The sequence below is a fragment of the Anabrus simplex genome, chromosome 10 (genome assembly GCF_040414725.1).
Source record: "Anabrus simplex isolate iqAnaSimp1 chromosome 10, ASM4041472v1, whole genome shotgun sequence".
Classification (NCBI taxonomy): domain Eukaryota; kingdom Metazoa; phylum Arthropoda; class Insecta; order Orthoptera; family Tettigoniidae; genus Anabrus; species Anabrus simplex.
In genome coordinates this window covers 44,454,672-44,474,862 of record NC_090274.1, presented here as the reverse complement: position 1 = coordinate 44,474,862, position 20,191 = coordinate 44,454,672, and the positions used below count along the sequence as shown (strand labels likewise).

The window sequence follows — 20,191 nt, the reverse complement described above, 5'->3', positions numbered from 1 at the left end:
AATAATTCTTTTCACTAAAATAAATAACCACATATATCTTATTTTTAAGAAAAATGCATTGTTTTTAAAAAGATATGTGTTTATTTTGGTTAAAACCGAGAATTTTGCATGTATTTCGCATAAATTGTGTAATTTCGCATTTTGAACCAATTTTGCATTTTATCGCTAATTCAGAATCACTAAAAACCACTCGCAGGGGTCATATAAGGTGAAGGCACATACACTGACAAGGTTTAAACATATTTCGCATTTATCGCAAATGCTAAAAACCACAAACTCTAGGCATAGCATATCTAGGTTCAAGATACTTAATCATCTCCTTAAATCCTTCATCTTCAACAATGGTGAATGGTTGGTTATCTACGCATACCATTGTAGCGATTTTTCTGATAATTGCCTTCAACCGACTATCACCTGGTTTAAATGTAGATTTCTTGTTCATAAATGATTGAAGTGTAGGTTGAGACTGTTGAGAGAATGATGGTGATGATGCCGATGTCGTCGATGACCGTGAAAGAAGAGTCACAGGCTCATCTACTATTACTTCTTTAGAAGTTAAATTTCCACTTCTGCAGAATTTTGTATTAAGATTTCTGAAAAATACTATTTTGTGCACTGATGTGACATGTTCTTTTAGGTTACTAGTGTTGTGAGATTTTCCACCACGCGAAAAACTCTTTTTACAAATGTGACAAATGGCGCGATCATCACAATGGGGGTCTATTTGAAAATAGTTCCACACTTCATTCGTATTGAACAAAATCGAATACAGATCGTACGGTACCACAAAACGAAACACACAATCTTCTGTCACGTAGAGGTAGCAACTTAAAGAATAAATAATCAGTTTGCGAGTGGTCGGGGGGTGGGGTTGGAGGGGTGGAGAACTAATGTTCACAGCAGGCTGTCAACCTCATTAGGCCTTAACTTACATTTGGTGTTCCCGAAGACGTTGTCTGTTTACCTGCGTTGACATTTCTAGTTATCTCCAAACAAGCATGTGGGGAAAAGCCAGAAATTAAGGTAATGAGGACCAACCCCTGCCACGGGGAAATTCCCAGCAGCTGCAGCAGAGCTCCTGCAGATGATGCTGCCCCTCAACTGACAGCTCTGGCATTCAAACATGACAATTAAGAACATACCAAAATAGATCGCTTTATGATTCAATAATATAATCAAGTGACATACTTTCACCAGAAAGCTCTAACTGTAAGTTGATCTGTCAAATATTTCTTTTAGGAGAAGTTTCTTTTTTCCCTCAACACAACAAAGGTAATTTCTCTATAGTTAGAAAATCACACACTTCCTAGAAAATTCAACTCAACCTGTAATTAGTCAGGTTCTTGCTTGACTTGCAGTGAGGTAATTAGATGTTTGGGTTTTCACTGAATAAGCAGGAATTGAAGGAAGGGTCTTTGACCATATCTCCGTCTCTACTATTTACGTGGTCATTAAGACCACTTTAAAATGTTCTACTTGCAGTAATAATATTTTGTGATTTTAAAATGAAATAAACGTTCCAGAATTACTACCGAAGTATCGAAAAGATATCGAGCAAATTTTCTGAAGTATCGTTCTATCAAGAAGTAAGTATAAATAACCACCTAATCGATACTTTATTAATGCCTCAGGCAAAATTGAATAAAATTAAAACTTACAGGACATGTTTCGACCACTTAGTGGTCCTCTTCAGCTGTATAAATAAAGAACTGACAAGAAAAACATTGACAATAAGCACAAATAAAAGTTCTTTGGAGACTCCTTTGATAAAAATGGAGGTCGTCAGAATAGGTCATCTTGCCTTCCGTTCTTGTTTGGAAAAGATGTTTATTCTGCGCTGTCTAGAGGGTCTGTCTTTGAGCGCGACCTGGTGAAGTAACGATGTGATACAGTTTGACAGTACATGGAAAGCTCTGGAGAGAAGGGAAGTAGAGTTTCATCGTCATCTAAAATAACATGTGAGGGAGGAGGGAGATTGGGCTGTGCTTCTGCGATGTCGTGTTTGATTATATCTCTTGTTCGTCTAGTCTGTTTCATGTCTACCCATTCTAAGTATTTGCTAATATTCTCATATAAGATGTTTTTATGCTCGTTGTTTTCGTTGAGATTCTCTTCACCGTTTTCCAATTTATCAAGAACGATGTGGATGTTTTCCAGGTTGTTCATAAGATTACCTTTATTAATCATACAGATAATTTGAAGGTCCTGTTTTATATTGGTGAATTTGTGGTTGGACTCTTTCATATGGGATCCCATGGCAGAGAATCTTTTGTATCTTTCAGCATTGACGTGTTCTTGATATCTAATTGAGAAGTTCCTTCCAGATTGTCCCACGTAAGTTTTTTTACATTGAGCACAAGTCAGCTTATAAATACCCGATTCCTGGAATTCGTCATCTTTAAGTTTATTAGCTTTATTATGACTAAAGAACCTATGTTTCGTGTTGTTGTTTGTAGAGAAGGCTACCTTGGTATTGTGTTTCTTGAATAAGTTGGTGATTTCGTAAATCTTCGGGTTATTAAAGGTGAATTTTACATATCCTTTTTCTTTTTCTGAATGCTGTTTAAGTTTAATTTGTTGTTGGTATTTGCATTTAGTGATGATTTTATTGATGAATTTCAAACTGAAACCATTATGTAGAGCCTGTTGACGAATGAAAGAAAGTTCCTTTTTTCTGTCTGTTTCTGTTAGCGGAATTTCAAAGGCTCTGTTGACGAAACTATAATAAGCTGATTTCTTTTGCGAGATGGGATGTAAAGAATCACCAAGGTAGCCTTCTCTACAAACAACAACACGAAACATAGGTTCTTTAGTCATAATAAAGCTAATAAACTTAAAGATGACGAATTCCAGGAATCGGGTATTTATAAGCTGACTTGTGCTCAATGTAAAAAAACTTACGTGGGACAATCTGGAAGGAACTTCTCAATTAGATATCAAGAACACGTCAATGCTGAAAGATACAAAAGATTCTCTGCCATGGGATCCCATATGAAAGAGTCCAACCACAAATTCACCAATATAAAACAGGACCTTCAAATTATCTGTATGATTAATAAAGGTAATCTTATGAACAACCTGGAAAACATCCACATCGTTCTTGATAAATTGGAAAACGGTGAAGAGAATCTCAACGAAAACAACGAGCATAAAAACATCTTATATGAGAATATTAGCAAATACTTAGAATGGGTAGACATGAAACAGACTAGACGAACAAGAGATATAATCAAACACGACATCGCAGAAGCACAGCCCAATCTCCCTCCTCCCTCACATGTTATTTTAGATGACGATGAAACTCTACTTCCCTTCTCTCCAGAGCTTTCCATGAACTGTCAAACTGTATCACATCGTTACTTCACCAGGTCGCGCTCAAAGACAGACCCTCTAGACAGCGCAGAATAAACATCTTTTCCAAACAAGAACGGAAGGCAAGATGACCTATTCTGACGACCTCCATTTTTATCAAAGGAGTCTCCAAAGAACTTTTATTTGTGCTTATTGTCAATGTTTTTCTTGTCAGTTCTTTATTTATACAGCTGAAGAGGACCACTAAGTGGTCGAAACATGTCCTGTAAGTTTTAATTTTATTCAATTTTGCCTGAGGCATTAATAAAGTATCGATTAGGTGGTTATTTATACTTACTTCTTGATTAAACATCGATACGGTCATGAAATGGACAACTTGTAATAGTATCGTTCTATGTCGATACCATGCAAGTATCGTGAGTATCGAAAGTATCAAGGACCCATCCTTACTTATATCTTATGAATTGGAACAAACTGCATGAAAATTTGGTGTCTCCCTTTTTATCATGTCTCAAACATGAGCCCCTTGCCTGTGCATTAGGGGCAGGCCCTGAAAATATGTGTGTATTAAGACGTTTTTTTGTGATTGAAATTCTTGGGAATAATATTTCTATTTTTTAAATAGATTGATTTCATGTGTTTTGCAGGTAATGTGGTAAACAAGCCCGAACATGGTTCTCTGGACTGGGTGAAGATCTGTGAGAGGTCATCCAAAGTAATTACCTTCATCGATCTGGCTGGTCATGAGCGTTATCTCAAAACGACAGTGTTTGGCATGACAGGACATGCGCCCGACTTCGGTATGCTCATGGTAAGGAAGACTATTCTCTCTACTAACTATTGCTACTGATGAGCAAACTCATGATGTGAGTAGGTTTGTCGCTGTACTTGATCGTACGATTACAGTTTTGATAGTGTGTTCTCATATGATTGTCTACTCTAGTATGAGAGCAGCATATTCTTCCACATTGTCTGTTGATTTATCTAAGAAGACCTGCTTGTGGGAAATAAATCTTTTGTTGGTCTCTCTTCTGTCTGCCTCAGTGAGTTATTAGTTGGCTTTGAATGTTTCCACACCATTATAAATAGACCACCATCACCTCCTTATCCTCATAATGATGATCATCATGATGATGATGATAACGAATCTGGGAAACAAATGCAAGCTTTTTGGAAGCTAAAAAAATGAAATGGCGTATGGTTTTTAGTGCCAGGAGTGTCCGAGGACAAGTTAGGCTCGCCAGATACAGGTCTTTTGGTTTGACTCCCGTAGGCGACCTGTGCATCATGATGAGTATGAAATTATGAAGACGACACATACACGCAGTCCCCGTGCTAGCAGAATTAACCAATTATGGTTAAAATCCCTAACCCTGCTGGGAATCAAACCCGGGGCCCCTGTGACCAAAGGCCAGCACGCTGACCATTTAGCCATGGAGCCGGACTTTCGGGAGCTGAGAAGAAATTATAGAGAAGAACTGGAATTGATGAGGAAAGAGCCAATCTGTTTTAAAGATGTAGAAATTGCCCTGTTCCTTTTTTTTGTTTTCTGTTTCTCCCTCTTTCCACACTGGTGGTTTGTGTTTTTTTTTTTATTCACTCAAAGAAAGGGCATCTGAGCTGAGGCTTTTAACGGTGCAATACAAGGATAAAATATTGGCAGAGTTTACAAAATATTTACAGTAAAATAATGCCTTATTTCTAAATTCATTACAGTCCGAGAGAAGAAGAAACCCTTACAAATATATAATATAGGTTTAAGACCACTGTACATTACTTGGTATGTAAGATTTACTGCTCATTTTCTTTTATCCATTGATTATTTATTTTTTGTTTAAATTTTGAAATTGTTGCTGCCTGTTGTATATGTTTAGGGAGAGCATTGTACACCTTCACAGAGTAGTGCCATAAAGAGTTACAACCATATTTACTAGTGTTATATGAGTGATTGTCAGAATTTATGATGCAGATAGTGTTTGTATGAACCAAATTATGCTTAATTTTATATACCATCATAGCTGAGGCTCTATCACGTAATATATAGAGTGGCTGAAGTCTGCATTTCTTATATAAATAATCCGTAAGCATTAAGGGTGGTAAATAAAAAAGTATTTTTAGTGGTCCTTTTTGTAAAATGGAAACTTTCTCCAAGAGTTACTTTTTGCAACATCCCCAAACATGAATCATGTAAATCAGGTGACTTTGAACGAGAGCGTGATAAATAGATTTGAAAAACGTACAGTTGATTTTATATCTTAGTCTCTGAAGCACTCCAATTCCTGGAGTTATTTGTTTGCATATGGTTTTAACTTGCTTTTTCCAGTCAGGAATTTCATTTGTTTTTAAACCTAGAAATTTAGTAAATTGTACTCTTGGTAAAGGATAATCGAAAAATGTTAATGTAAGATCAAGATGTTTCTCTTGTGTGTTCCTTTTGATGTTCCTGTCTTTGTATGTGTGTGTGTATATATATAAAACTTGATTTGCACATGTTTGTTCCTTCCCATTACTTACAGTGACTTTGAACCAAGCATTCATTTTACCATCAGTTCCACTACAGCCCAGTTGTCAACATAAATCATCTGTGATTATTAAGGGAATTAAAAATACTCCAAGTACTACCTATAGTTGCACATCTTCTTGTCTTTCAGATTGGAGCCAATGCTGGTGTAGTTGGGATGACCAAGGAGCACCTCGGACTTGCGCTAGCCCTTAGTGTCCCAGTGTTTGTGGTGGTGACAAAGATCGATATGTGCCCTCCCAATGTTCTGCAAGACACTCTGAGACTTCTCGTCCGTATCCTCAAATCTCCTGGATGTAGAAAAGTGCCCGTCATGGTTAAGACCAGTGATGATGTCATAATCAGTGCAACAAATTTTGTGTCAGAAAGGTAATGGCAGCTGAATCCTGGCATATCAAAAGGAACCTTTTTCACAATGTTTGCAAGAATGGTAATAGAACTGAAATTAAAGTTGCATTCTATCTCTTCACTAGTCTTGTCTACATTACACTGAATAGCTACAACTGGTTTTGTATATGTTCTGTTACACTCTACTGTTTGTGGAAGCCATCAGTTAAATATGGCTGTGTTCTCCACAATAATTTCACTGCATCATCAGTAAGTAGCCCAACATGATTTTTCTAATAATATAATCTTTCAATTTTCTCAATTATCCTGCATATGAATGTAAGACTTTGTGTGTTCCCTGCTTAAATTGAACAGAATTTACTTTTAAGAGGATAGCTGAGTGCTTCAAAGACAGCTGTTCAGAACTGAATTTGCATTTGGACTAGTGGAATTGTGTAATGCAGGGCCTTAGGTTAGGGACCTGAGAATGATCTCAATTTAAGTACCTATTTAAAGTAAGAGGTCTGTTTGTTAATTGAAGCCGGTATGTTTTGAAATCCCATGGTGGCCATATTTTGCACAGCATTTTCCCAGCATTCCTTGCCCACAGACAGACGTCATTTCGAGCAGCATGTGCTGCGTGAGCATTTCAGACTGAATCGCAGATTGTTTTTAGATAATCGAGCAGCCCACTGCATATTAAATCCGACCAGTTGCATGGTTCTTGCCAGCGAGAAATGTTGCAGGGGCTGGGATTCAACTCCCTATCTGTGAAGTTTACGGTCATAGTGCTAAGAGTGAGGGCAGGATTCAAAAGTTGGTGAGGATATTCAAAGATGGATGGGAAAGTGTATTTGACGAGCTGCATTCTGGTCAGCCATCTGTAATCAATGAAGATATTGTGTATGCTGCAGACATCAAAATTCATGGAAACCGTTGATTTGTATTTCTGCAATGGCATTGCATTTCCCACAAGTATGAAGGTCTGTTTTGTACAAAATTGAGCCAGAAAACTTTGACTTCAGAAAGTTGTGTAATTTATGGGTTCCGAACATATTGACAAGGGAACATAAAATGAAGAGATGTGCCAGTACTGTGACATTTTCGACTTGTTACTATGAGGAAGAAGTGAATTATTGGACCACATCATCCTGGGAGGCAAGACTTGGGTCTCTTTTGTAACACCTGAAACATAGCAGCAGCTGATAGATTGGTGACACCTAATATCTCTGACAAAAGTGAAGTTCAAACAGTAATTCTCAACCCGCAAGATTATGGTAACTGTGTTTGGGGCAGTACAGTGTTTTGCTTGTGGACTTTGTCTCACAAGGAGTGACAATCAATGCAGCTTTGTATTGTCTTACGTTGAGAAAATGTAGGTTTGCAATCCAGGATAAACACCATGGCCTGCTGTTTGCCAGAGAACTCCTCTTGCATGATAATGTGATGCCCCATTCTGCTGTTCAAATGCAAGCACTCGTCCAATCTTGTGGCTAGTTGCAGTTCGACCACCCTCCCTATATCCCAACTTTGCTCCTAGTGACTACCACCTCTTTCTGCATATAAAGAAGTTCCTCGATGCCAAGCGTTTTCGCTAAAGATGAAGTGAAAATGACGATTTCAGGAATGGGTTTCCCTTCCGGGCAGCAAACTTACACAACAACGGTATATAAAAACTTGTCCCACACTGCAACGTAAGTTTGAATGAGCGTGGAAACTTTGTGGCAATGTAGCTGAAGGTTCGTAGAATGGAATTAACCATTAATAAATACTTGTTCTAATTTTATTGGCAAACGACCTTTAATTGAAAATAGCCTTTGTACATTGCAGTAATTCCGTTCCCATGGCCAGTAGTGGGAGACTCTAGATCGCTTTACAGTTGTGCTGGTTGTTGTGCCAGACTTTTACTTTAATCAAAGTGAGTCTGTTCAAAAGGTTGTTATTTCCACCATAAGAAAGTTGTGGAAAAACACAAGAAATATATATTAAAAGGCAAAGCAATGGGATCCAGGAAAAAATAAACTTGAACTGGCCTTGCAACTAACAAACGATACATACAACAAGAAATCCCTATCGTGGGGGTCCAAAATTGAACATTATAAAACAGTGATTAAAACAGAAGCACTGTACACAGCAGAAACACTAAACATGGATTTCAAAGGCCAGATGGAGAAAATCAAGCTAAAAGAAAGGAAAACTTTAAGAAAGATCATAGGACCAACATTTCAGGATAATAATTTAATATACATCAAGAATGAAACACTCAACAAGAAAATTGAAAAAACTCTCAGATATTATGATAACTCATTCCTGGTTGTCAGCGTTTCGCCCCATTGTGCTAAGTTGGGCTCATCAGTTGGTAAATAGCACACCCACCAAGACGCATGACTAGGGCATACTGAGGAGGCCACTGTGATACTACTTGGAGCCACTGGCAGTCCCAATGCACTGTGAGAAACTTTGTCTCATTACCAAAAATTGATGCCTGCCTGGCCATCAGATGATATAGATGTTGATTCCCATAGGCTACGTGAAATATTTGTCCCAAATGAGTAAATTTATAATACCAATATAAATGGTCCGTTATTGGACATTATAAATTTTCCAGCTAACTTGTTCCTGGTTCGGGACAAATATTTCAGATTCCCTATAGGAATTGATATCTATATCACCTGATGGCTGGGCAGGCATCAATTTTTGGTAATGAGACAAGGTCTCTCACAGTGCATTGGGACTGCTGGTAGCTCCAAGTAGCCTACGCAGTGGCCTCCACGGTATGCACTAGCCATGCGTCTTGGTGGTTGTGCTATTTACCAACTGATGAGCCCAACTTTGCACAATGGGGCAAAATGCTGGCAACCAGGAATGAGTTAGCTGGAAAATTTATAATGTCCAATAACGGACCGTTTATATTGGTATTATTCTCTGATACTATGTGAAAAAGAAGGATAAGTTTTTACGGTCATCCTCTCGGAATAAACTCTTAATAGATTAACCAAACAAATCTTTGACTTCTTCCGTAACAGCAAAATACAACCCAACTAGTTTAAAGAAACTGAAGAAAGACTTAGTTGAATTAAAAATTATAGAAAATTCGCTATTCGATCAAACAGCTAAAGTAATAACTAAAGATGAAAATATAAGGTTCCAAGACAAATCTACAATACCGGGCGAGTTGGCCGTGTGGTTAGGGACGCGCAGCTGTGAACTTGCGTGTGGAAGATAATGGGTTCAAACCCCACGGTCAGCAGCCCTGAAGATGGTTTTTTGTGGTTTCCCATTTTCACACCAGGCAAATGCTGGGGCTGTACCTTAATTAAGGCCACGGCCGCTTCCTTCCCATCGTCGCCTTAAGAACTATCTGTGTTGGTGCGACGTAAAGCAAGTGGCAAAAAAAAAAAAGTCTACATTAAAAGCCAAGCCTATTATCTCAGAAGACAAGAGGAAACGAAGATCAGAATGAAGAAATACTGGGCACGGCTCGTGGTACTTACCCACGATCAGATATGGAACTTTTTTATAGGAATTACATCTTCCTGGTCTGGATTGCTCATGGCATTCAATAGTGTTCAACTATTGCAATGCATGTGGACAAAATACTAAAATTCTCCACTCAAGAGAACAGAAGTGGCTAGATCACTGTGACTCTATGGTAGGCATCAGACGTGAGTCTGAGGGCTGTGGATTTTCTTCTCTTTGGTGTCCGGTTGGCCATTTTTATTCCGTACTCGGTACCTCTTTGGCATGCACGTTTTGTCTTAAATAAAATTTGTTGCTGTCAGTCATTACTATTTAATACTTATTATTTATTTTAAGAATACTAGTTTCACTTTGTTATAAGGCTTTTATTCAGTATGTAATTCTTTGATCAACACCATAAATAGTTCAATGTCAAAACAATCGATACTTGAACATACTTTAGTCATATATAAAAGGACTGTACATTCTAATTGAAATCTTTAAATCAAATAAAAATTGAATTTACATTTTAAAGTTATTAAATGAAACTGAAATAAAAAATAGAAACTAAAGAACTGTAATATACAGTACATACTACTGTATGATTACCCATCTCAGTCAGTCTTTGTGAGTCTAAGCGATTGTGTCGTTTGAGTTATACAATCATCATCATCATCCTAAACCATCTCCAGTTTCCCGGGTGTGGTATATGAGCCTCTTCCAACTCATATATATATATATATATATAAGAAATCACTAAAAGAAACAGAAAAATGTAGCAGTTTTAGCCATTGCATTGAAAAGGATCTCAATAAACCTCAGGTAAACCGCAACTGCTTGTAGGTTAGGAAAATCTCCTGGGAGATACTACTTCCAGTGTTGACCAATGTTAAATTTACACAGCTGTCTTTGTTTGTTTTCTATCAGTCAGTGACTAATTATGATATTTCTGAAAATAAGTTGGAATGGTATTATTAATTTATAGTTTATTAATATTAGCCGCCCCTGTGGTGTAGGGGTAGCGTACTTGCCTCTTACCCAGAGGCCCCAGGTTCGATTCCCGGCTAGGTCAGGGATTTTTACCTGGACTTGAGGGCTGGTTCGAGGTCCACTCAACCTACGTGATTAGAATTGAGGAGCTATCTGATGGTGAGATAGCTGCCCTGGTCTAGAAAGCCAAAAATAACGGCCGAGGGGATTCGTCGTGCTGACCACACGATACCTCGTAATCTGCAGGCCTTCGGGCTGAGCAGCGGTCGCTTGGTAGGTCAAGGCCCTTCAAGGGCTGTAGTGCCATGGTGTTTGGTTTGGTTATTAATATTAGCTTTCATCCTCGTCTGTACCTGCATTGAAATGATTTTGCCTCTATCATTGTTTTAAAACAGAGATTTACAAAAAAATAAAAGTTGGGTTACATAGGTGAAGACATTTAAAGATGTAGCTCTTTAGTTGAGAGCTTCTTTGTTCACGTGATCTTGCAGACATTTTTTGTGAAACGGTCATGGGTTAATTCTTATTCACCGTTTGAGGATTTCTTTAACAAAGAACGTGTTTGATCTTTAACGGTTTAGGCAGCGTCAAGCCGTCCCAAGAATGCTCTTCCCGTACCTAAAGGAGGGGGTGTTCTATTTAAGAATATGTATGTATGTCCAACCCTTACCCTGTTTCTCTACTGGGTCAGGTATGAAGTGAGATGAATCTTCATAACGAGCTTTTACAACTGGCTGCTCTTCCCGACATCAAACTCATGAGAGGAGCTAATGAATTGAATGATATGATATATGATAGTAGGAAGGGAGAGGGTGAAATCAGGTGCTAGAACATAGCCCACTCCTGTCGAATAGCACCAAGAGGTCTGCTCAACGCTTAATGCCCGCATCCGACGGGCACATCACCATCAACAGAGTCATATGCCCTCACTCCATATGAACACTGTGGAGAGGTTTGGAATTAAATCCAGGCTTTTGGCACACGATCTAGTGATTAGAAATTTTACACCACCACATTTCCTACCCTGCCGGCTAACATTCTGATGGTGAAATGTTTATCAACCAACAGGACTCGAACCGGCTAACCACAGTGTCAGACTATATGAACTTGACATCATAACAATCGTGGCCTCTAGGTGGGCTTACTATTTATTATAATAATAATAATATTAATAATGATGATGATATTTGACTTACTATATTTACGGTTTTCCAAGATGCTGGGGTGCCAGAATTTTGTCCTGCAGAAGATCTTTTACATGCCAATAGAAGTTATTGTGGCCGGCCGTTTAAATATAGGTATGTGGGTCCTCCAAACGTTTATATACAAACCTTTTATGCTCTTACAATTGTTAGGAATATAGTTTGTCAATATCTTCAATGGTTTAGGCAGCGTAAGGCTGGTAAGTGTTTGTATGGTGTTTGTCGATATCTTTAATGGTTTAGGCAGCGTAAACCAGGAAGTTTGCTTGGTATCATTTTCTTCCTGTTGTTTGCCAGAAACTTTTTTTTTTTTTTTTTGGCTTAGTTTCTTTTCATCATTAGTTAGAGAAACCTACCTTGAGAGATCCTATAGGCAACAGCAAAAACTGCATAAAAAGTCCATATAGTGAACGTTGAGTTGAATGTATGTATGTATTTTCAGTTTTAATTTGATTTGATTACTTCTAATTACAATAGCTTCTCACTGTCAATTTAATTTCAGTTTTAATTTTATTTAAGGATTTTAATTAGAACATACAGGTGTTTTATGCTAATGTATAAGTTGTTTTAACCTGCAGCAAGTTATGGTGTTGGTCAAAATAATTACATACTGAAGATGCTTTAAACAAGACAAACATCTATGTTTAAATTAAATCATTATTAGATAGTATTCATGAGCTGTAAGAATATTAACTTTTACTTGATTAATGAATCAGTCCGGTTGAACACGAGTTTCTTTTTCTATTGTGTCTATATACACTGTACCCTACACGACCTAATAAGCTACAAAGCCTGTTTGAAGTTATAATTCTGTGTTAAATATATAGTTGACAGAGAATTGATTAACCCTCTTGCACTCAGCGGAGAGGTTATTACGAGAAAGCTCACTGCGCCAATACATCGGCTCTGTCCTATTTAGGGATTTTGGTCATTTGCCTGGCTGTTAAATGGTAACAGTTGATCGTGGTGGTTACTTAAAGTGTTGAATTTGCGTTTTACTCGACAGATATATCCACCTGCTCTACAAAATATTTTTATTTTCGACAAATGAATTCTGTTGACTGTCAATGTTTATGTTGTGGTTATTCGAAGTTTTTATTGTGTGGATCTGTTTTGGTTGGCTTATGAATACAATAACTTGATCTTGTTATCAGTTTAGTTTTGATTTCATTTTGTTTCTTTGGTATATTGTGTGTTCGCTGTACGTCGCGAACTATAATTTTACTCCTCATTACTCCGTTGTTGTACTTGCTTGCGTCATCTTTTATTGTAATGGCTAGGCCATATTCAAGGCCGAATGAGGCCGATATCCTTGAATTTTAATAATGACCTTCTTTTGCCGGAAGTGATTCCCATTATGTGGGAAGCGACACAGTCACAGCTACTCACCGTGCATCGGACCGCGAGGACCTGACATTGATGACGATTACTTATACAGTGAATAACTTTGTGCCATGTTTCATGAATGAATTGCAGCACACACATCATATTGATATCAAATTATTCAGAATTAAATGTTCTTTCTTTTACGTCTAAGAGTAAAAATGAAAGACGCAATAATGTCTGATCTTTGTCATTGAAAACCATAATTTATTTTCTAAACTTAATAATTTTTTTGGCTTTACCAATAACAATACATCCAAGGTATATTCATTTCTGAAATGCTCATAGTTTCCTGTATTAGTGTGATTTATTTTATTTTAATATGTGTTAAACTGTTTACGTGTTGATTTTTTGTAATTTGGTTTGGAAAATCACAGAAATTAGTTTGAGTGTCTTCGAGCAAACCTCTGCATATAGACTGAGTGCAAAAGGGTTAACATTGTGAGATAGGTCCCAAAACCCTAATCCTTGTGAATTAATTCTGCTATTCCTTAAGCATTGAGGTACAAAATCTTTGAGAGTTTCTACCGGGTTAATTATTTCTTCCTGTTTAAAATATTTTTGTATTGTCTGTTAAGTCATTAGTTAATTTTTAAAAATATTTTGTAGGCTATGCCCGATTTTCCAAGTCTCAAACGTGAATGGCGAGAACTTGGATCTTCTGAAGATGTTTCTGAATCTCTTGACTACCAGAGTCATGACACGAGATGACGAGCCTGCGGAATTTCAGATTGATGACACCTACTCTGTACCGGTATGTTGTTTGTCTTATCTGGAAATATCTTTTACTGTAAACATTTTGAGTTAGGTCATTATTCAATATTCCTTGTACTGAACGGGTTGGCTGTGTGGTTAGGGGCGTGCAGGTGCGAGCTTGCATTTGGGAGATAGTGGGTCGGCAGTCCTGAAGTTAGTTTTCCGTGGTTTCCCATTTTCACACCAGGCAAGTGCTGGGGTTAAGGCCATTTTCGCTTCCTTCCCACTCCTAGCTCTTTCCTATCCCATCGTCACCATAAGATCTATCTGTGTTGGTGCAATGTAAAGCAACTTGTAATAATAATAATAATAATAATAATAATAATCCTTGATCATACCATTCTCATTTCTATAGTTATCAGGGGTATCTTCACTATCGAAAATTTATTACATTTAAAGGGTAGGTGGGATAAAAAGCATAAGTCCATTTTCAGCCAAAATTGCTTTTGTCTCGTTCAAACTTTTGAAATGTAATCTTTGCAATGCACTTATCGGTTGGGGAATGAAAGAGTTGTCCGTATAAAAAACAATCAAAACAGAAATGAGCCATGGGGAATAAAGGAGATCAGTCCATGAATAAAAATAATAATGTTTATTCAATCAATCAATCCCTACTGATCTGCATTTAGGACAGTCGTCCAGGTGGCAGATTCCCTATCTGTTGTTTTCTTAGCTTTTTCTCAAATGATTCCACAGAAATTGGAAATTTATTGAACTTCTCCCTTGGTAAGTTATAAGGCATAAAACCTTGTTACAGAGTTTCTAATATGTAACCAAGAAATGTTTACATAAGACATAAAAGAGCAGTTGGTAATGTAAATATCAAATTATCTCATTATACAGTAATATAGGACAAATTGGCTAGGTTACCTAATGATTATGATTTTAGTACATTTAATTTTCTAGAAGTTTTCAAAAGGTGAGAGTGTTAACATTCAAACATATCTTTATTCAACTTATTCACATTTCTCATCATTCTTTGTAATGGACTAGGGAAAGTATAGTTTGTTCTGTGCCAGTTTGTTACAAAGGACTGATATAGTTTTGTGTACATTGGAAGAACAAGAATAATTCAGACCAATTTATATGAGATTGGAGTAATTTATATATGAAACTAATATTGATGTTCTTACATCTTTCCTAAAGAGATTGTTTTCCAATTTTTTTTGCATTCTATGCAGTTGTATGGGATACCGATTATTCTGTTAGAATAACTACTTTAACATTTAAAGAAAGTTCAAAGAATGGGATCAGTTCAATGTAACGTTATCCAAGATGAAACAAGCAGATTAGTCCACACGTCTTAGGGTGGTTCATGCACTGCATAGTTGCTTCACCTATTTGATTTTTTATTATTATTATTATTATTATTATTATTATTATTATTATTATTATTATTATTATTATTATTATTATTATTATTATTATTATTATTATTATTATTACTTCATTTCTTTGTACTTTGCATTTCTGTACCAATGGAGGAACATAACAGGCTTGAAAAGTGAAAAGATTCCTAACTTTTCACTTTTCACTTTGCAAGCTGAATCTGAAAAGTGATGGTGGAACAAAATCTGAACTGAAAAGTGCAAAGTGCAAAGTTCCAAAATTCGTTCATGGAACAGGCCCCTGGACAGAACTGATTGGAGCAGTTTGTCTTTTGTGGTATATTGTTGAATAATACTGAGTCATATTAACTTATAAATTACTCATGATATATTACAGTTTGTTGGTGATGGACTTCAAGACATTTGACATTCTTATTATAATTTTATGAAAGTATTTCCTTCAGGTTAACACTGTAGAAGACTTAACATTCTCCTTCATTTTAGGGTGTTGGTACTGTGGTATCGGGGACAACTCTGAAGGGTGTGATTCGTTTGAACGACACCCTCATGCTGGGTCCTGATCCTCTTGGACACTTCCAGCCTATCACTGTGAAGAGCATACACAGGAAAAGGATGGTTGTGAGGGAGGTTCGTGGTGGACAGACTGCCTCATTTGCTCTCAAGAAGGCGAGTACTCAAATATCCCTGAAGAAAGTCTCTTTAGGGATTTTTATAATGTTATAACTATAATTTCAAAGGTTTTTATAGTAGAGATTGACAGTAAGTTACTTGCATTGAAATTAATGTTAGTATTCGACAAATACATGGCAGTGTAATGTTCACTGCGGCAGTCAACTTGGCATTTTCTCACTTCTGCTCACACCAGTGTTGTTAACAACATAACAGTTAATAATTCATACATGTTTGCATCACATGGGCATGTATCTATATAAATAAAAATGAATCGCTAAATGTGTTGCTAAGCGCAAAACTCGGGAACGGCTGGACCATTTCAGCTAATTCTTTTTTCAAATATTCGTCGAAGTCTGAGTAAGGTTTTTATGAAGAGATAAATTGGAAAAAATGCCAGGAAAAACGTAAAAGCCCCATTTATCTTTTTCCATTTAACTGTTCGTCTCTCTTTTCTCTACCACGTTTGCGCTTAGCGCTGTCCTCCTCTAATCCAGCGCGTTTGCGAAATGCCCGTAAATCTCAGTGTTATCGTTTAAAATGGGTGAATATCGGATTATGTACAAAATTTCAAGCCGCATTTGATGCCATTAACAAAAAAAAAGTTTACAAAATAATTGAGTGTGAAAATGTTAATATAATGGAATGTTACCTCAAATGCAAAATCTTCATTGCATAGAACTTTTCATGTCATAATTCCTATTTTATATTCACTATATTTGTAATTTTTTTGACTGCTGGTAAAGGAACATTTCAGCTTGACATAGATAAGTTTGTTTATAAATTTAAATGATAAGAACATGCGCTATTTGTGTTTCTTTTCAGTCATGTTCAGAGATTTTTATGTGCAGGCACAAAATATCAGTCGCTGGCCAACTTCTTTGCTGTTGAATTTGCATGGGTGGTCAAAGTGAGGCAAATGGTCTTCAGATATGGAAGTAATTTTTAAAACAAACCCCAAGTTCTTATCTCGCTTAGTTCTCAGTTTGTGACAGGAAGAATGTCTCCTTGGGTTTTGGTTTCGCGCGTGACTCGGCTGCCTGGCTTGCTGTCTGGCTGCTTTGACTGCCTGTACGGATCTCCCAAACATATGCTCTCCAGACAGTCACATGCAGTGTTGTGTTTTGTTATAGTTGGAGACCTTTGTCTACCCTGATTGTTTTTAAATCTTTGCTTCTCAACAAACAAGTTCGTTTTTTTTTTTCTTCTTCTTCCAAGTTAATATTGATCAGCCAAAACTGCAATTATTAGGCCTATTTATTTTTTTATCACTCGCCCGCCAACATTGCTCTCTGTTCTCTGGTTGGCGCACTGAATTAGTGAGCACCTATGAGCGCTGGATCCAGGTAAAAATGCCTGACATGGCCAGTAATCGAACCCGAGCTCTCTGGGTAAGAGACAGGCAAGTTAGACGGCAGGGCTAGCTTCAAACGTTAATTACCGGTACACAACTTTAAAATCTTGAACCTTTACATTCAATTTTACCGGGGGAACTTCGTCAGTTTCCTCTGAAAACTTTGTCATATTCCTTTGAAAACTTCTTTCAGTTCAGCAACTTTGATCAGCCAAACTCTTCAAAAAATCTAATACCCGTAACGCCAAGCCAAACAACAATCGACCACAAGTAGGTAGTTTTTCATTCTCTAATCTAATAAAATAAAGCACATTAGTTACAGAAGCGTCCAACATGATAGCAAAATCCTTTTTCTTTTTAAATCTTCCATTGTAATTTGGTCACCGGTATACTGTTCCTAGTTAGTTTATGGACATCTTGTACTGCGTAAATTAGGCCTACATCGACTTTTAAAGGTTATGTTGAACTCGAGAATATGGTTTTGAAAGTATCAATCCTCAAGTTCTCGAATGCATTATATTTATTTCTGCCCGTCACTAATCACAATCAAATTGGAAAGAGAAAAAAAATATCATTAACACTTCCGAAATTACAATTACCATATAATCTCGAGTACCACCCACACTGCTTTTTCGAAAATATCGCTTCCAAAATTGGGTCTGGGTCTTACTTAAAATTTTGGGAAATTTATCTTTCCGAATGCGCGTAAATCGGGCATCACCACCGGCGCGGCTTGGCAACACTGTTCTCTCCGCTCTCAATATACGCTACTTCCGGGCTTGGCGTCAGTCTCACGCACGTTTTCGGAGTATCAACATGAATTCCCCAAAGCGTTTGCAATCTTTTACTGCGAGTGAGAAACTGAAAGTAGTTAGGGAAGCCAAAATTATTGGAAATCGTGCAGCCGGTAGGAAATACGATATTGACGAGTCGTGTATTCGCGATTGCAGAAAGAAGAAAAATGTGCTAATAACATGTAGTGGTGATCGTAGAGCGTTTCGTGGACTGAGTGTACAGTTTCCAGTAATAGAAAAAACTTTATAAATATGTGACAGAAAGGCGGGAATTGGGATATGGTGTGTCAACCGAAATGTGTCGGCTAAAGGCATTAGAGATCGCAAAGGAACTTTCAACGGATGGGTTTGTAATTTTTATAAAAGAAATGGGTTGAGCGTACGAAGGCGTACCTCAATTTCACAGTGTCTTCCTGGTGCCTACGATGAGAAGTTATTGTCGTTTCAGCGTCACACAATTCGGTTGCGGAAGGAAAGTGCATATTTGCTTTCCCAAATTGGCAATGCAGATCAGACACCAGTCTACTTTGAAATGCCGGTGGACAGGACTATGAATGTTAAAGGTGTGAAAAGTGTTACCATTAGAACAGGTGGTAATGAAAAACAATGGTGTACGGTAATGTTGTGTATTCTCGCCGATGGAACCAAATTGCCGCCGTACATTGTTCTCAAGCAAAAGATGCTTCCTAAAAATCTATCCGCTGGCGTCATCGTCAGATCTCGGAACTCCGGCTGAATGGACAGTTCACTTGTGGAAGACTGGGTAAAGTGTGTCTGGCAACGTTGCCCTGGTGCATTATTGGGACAAAAGAGCTTGCTTGTTCCCGACAGTTACCGCGGCCACACAACAGATGCTGTGAAGAAACATATCAAGGATGGGAAAACCGACCTAGCAATCATTCCGGGCGGGATGACGTCTATGCTACCGCTGCTGGATGTCTGTGTGAACTGTCCATTTAAAGCAGCCTTGAGACAGCTCTATACAGAATGGATGGCGGCTGATTATCACACACTGACGCCAACTGGTCACATTCAGCGCCCAGAAGTTCAGCTGCTGTGTTCGTGGATTTTGACGGCATGGAATCGTATCCCTGGAAACCTCATACGGAGGAGCTTCCGGAAATGTAGCATTTCTAATGCTATGGATGGCAGCGATGACGACATTTTGTGGGAAGGTGATGGTGGTGAAAGTTCTGAAGTTGGTACTGATGATGATGAATGAACTCGTTGGATATCGTTCTGGTAATGTTTGTTCACTTTTATTTGTGTTCTCTAATCATTTGATGTGTGTTAGTAAAGATTGTAAATAATTTTGACTTCACTTTTTTTTTTAATTTGTTGTTTCAAAATCAGGGTGCCGGACTTATTTGGTGGCGGGTGGTATTCGAGATTATACGGTATTTGCCACCTTGAGCTCAGCTGGAAAGCGGGCTCGCTGTACAAGTCGGTACGAGTGCGAAATGATACAAAATTTTTAAATGTAATGTGCGCAAATAAAACGACTGCAGCTTTTATAACATTTTAACACAAAAACGTGAAGTTCCCAAACTTATATTAGGACGAAAACAGTAATAGGCAATCCCAAAATCTCCCATGGCTTTATGTATGTAAGGTGCAACATCTGTTCTGATCTCGATAACTTAATCGTATACAATAATATTAAAATACTAAATTTGTGTTACTTAAAAAGTTGCAGTTTCGATTCCTGCCTGAAAGCCCAGTGACTATACAGTGCCCTGAGGGAAATGCCGAAAACCTGTTCGGCGACACACTCGAAAAAAAAATAAATAAATAAACATCTAACCCTGGACATAATGTAGATGTTTTGCAAGTACGACATTTGACGAAACTCGTTCCTTCTTCAAATAGAGCTGTCGAATGACAATTGTCATGGGCACTCTCTGCTTTATGATTTCCGAGGATTCTCTAAACAATACTACCCGAATGCAATGCTAAGATGATCCCTTATGCAAGTTCACCATTGATTGCTTTTTCGGTACAATACTTCTTCAAATTACCACAATGGCAGGACGTCAACACCAAGATCCGTAAGTATGCCGTAGCCGTCCTGTCGT

At 37.6% G+C, this 20,191-nt stretch overlaps 1 protein-coding gene across 6 annotated transcripts in view; it reads left to right on the top strand.

Moving 5' to 3' along the window:
• GTPBP1 (GTP-binding protein 1) overlaps positions 1–20,191 on the top strand; it is a 79,004-nt gene that overhangs the window by 39,117 nt on the left and 19,696 nt on the right. For all 6 annotated transcript variants that reach the window (XM_067155063.2, XM_067155060.2, XM_067155058.2 and 3 more), the window contains exons 6-9: positions 3,960–4,123; positions 5,964–6,202; positions 13,804–13,948; positions 15,783–15,965. In XM_067155063.2, coding sequence (XP_067011164.1) covers positions 3,960–4,123; positions 5,964–6,202; positions 13,804–13,948; positions 15,783–15,965 — 731 coding nt within the window. The remainder of the gene's footprint in view (positions 1–3,959; positions 4,124–5,963; positions 6,203–13,803; positions 13,949–15,782; positions 15,966–20,191) is intronic.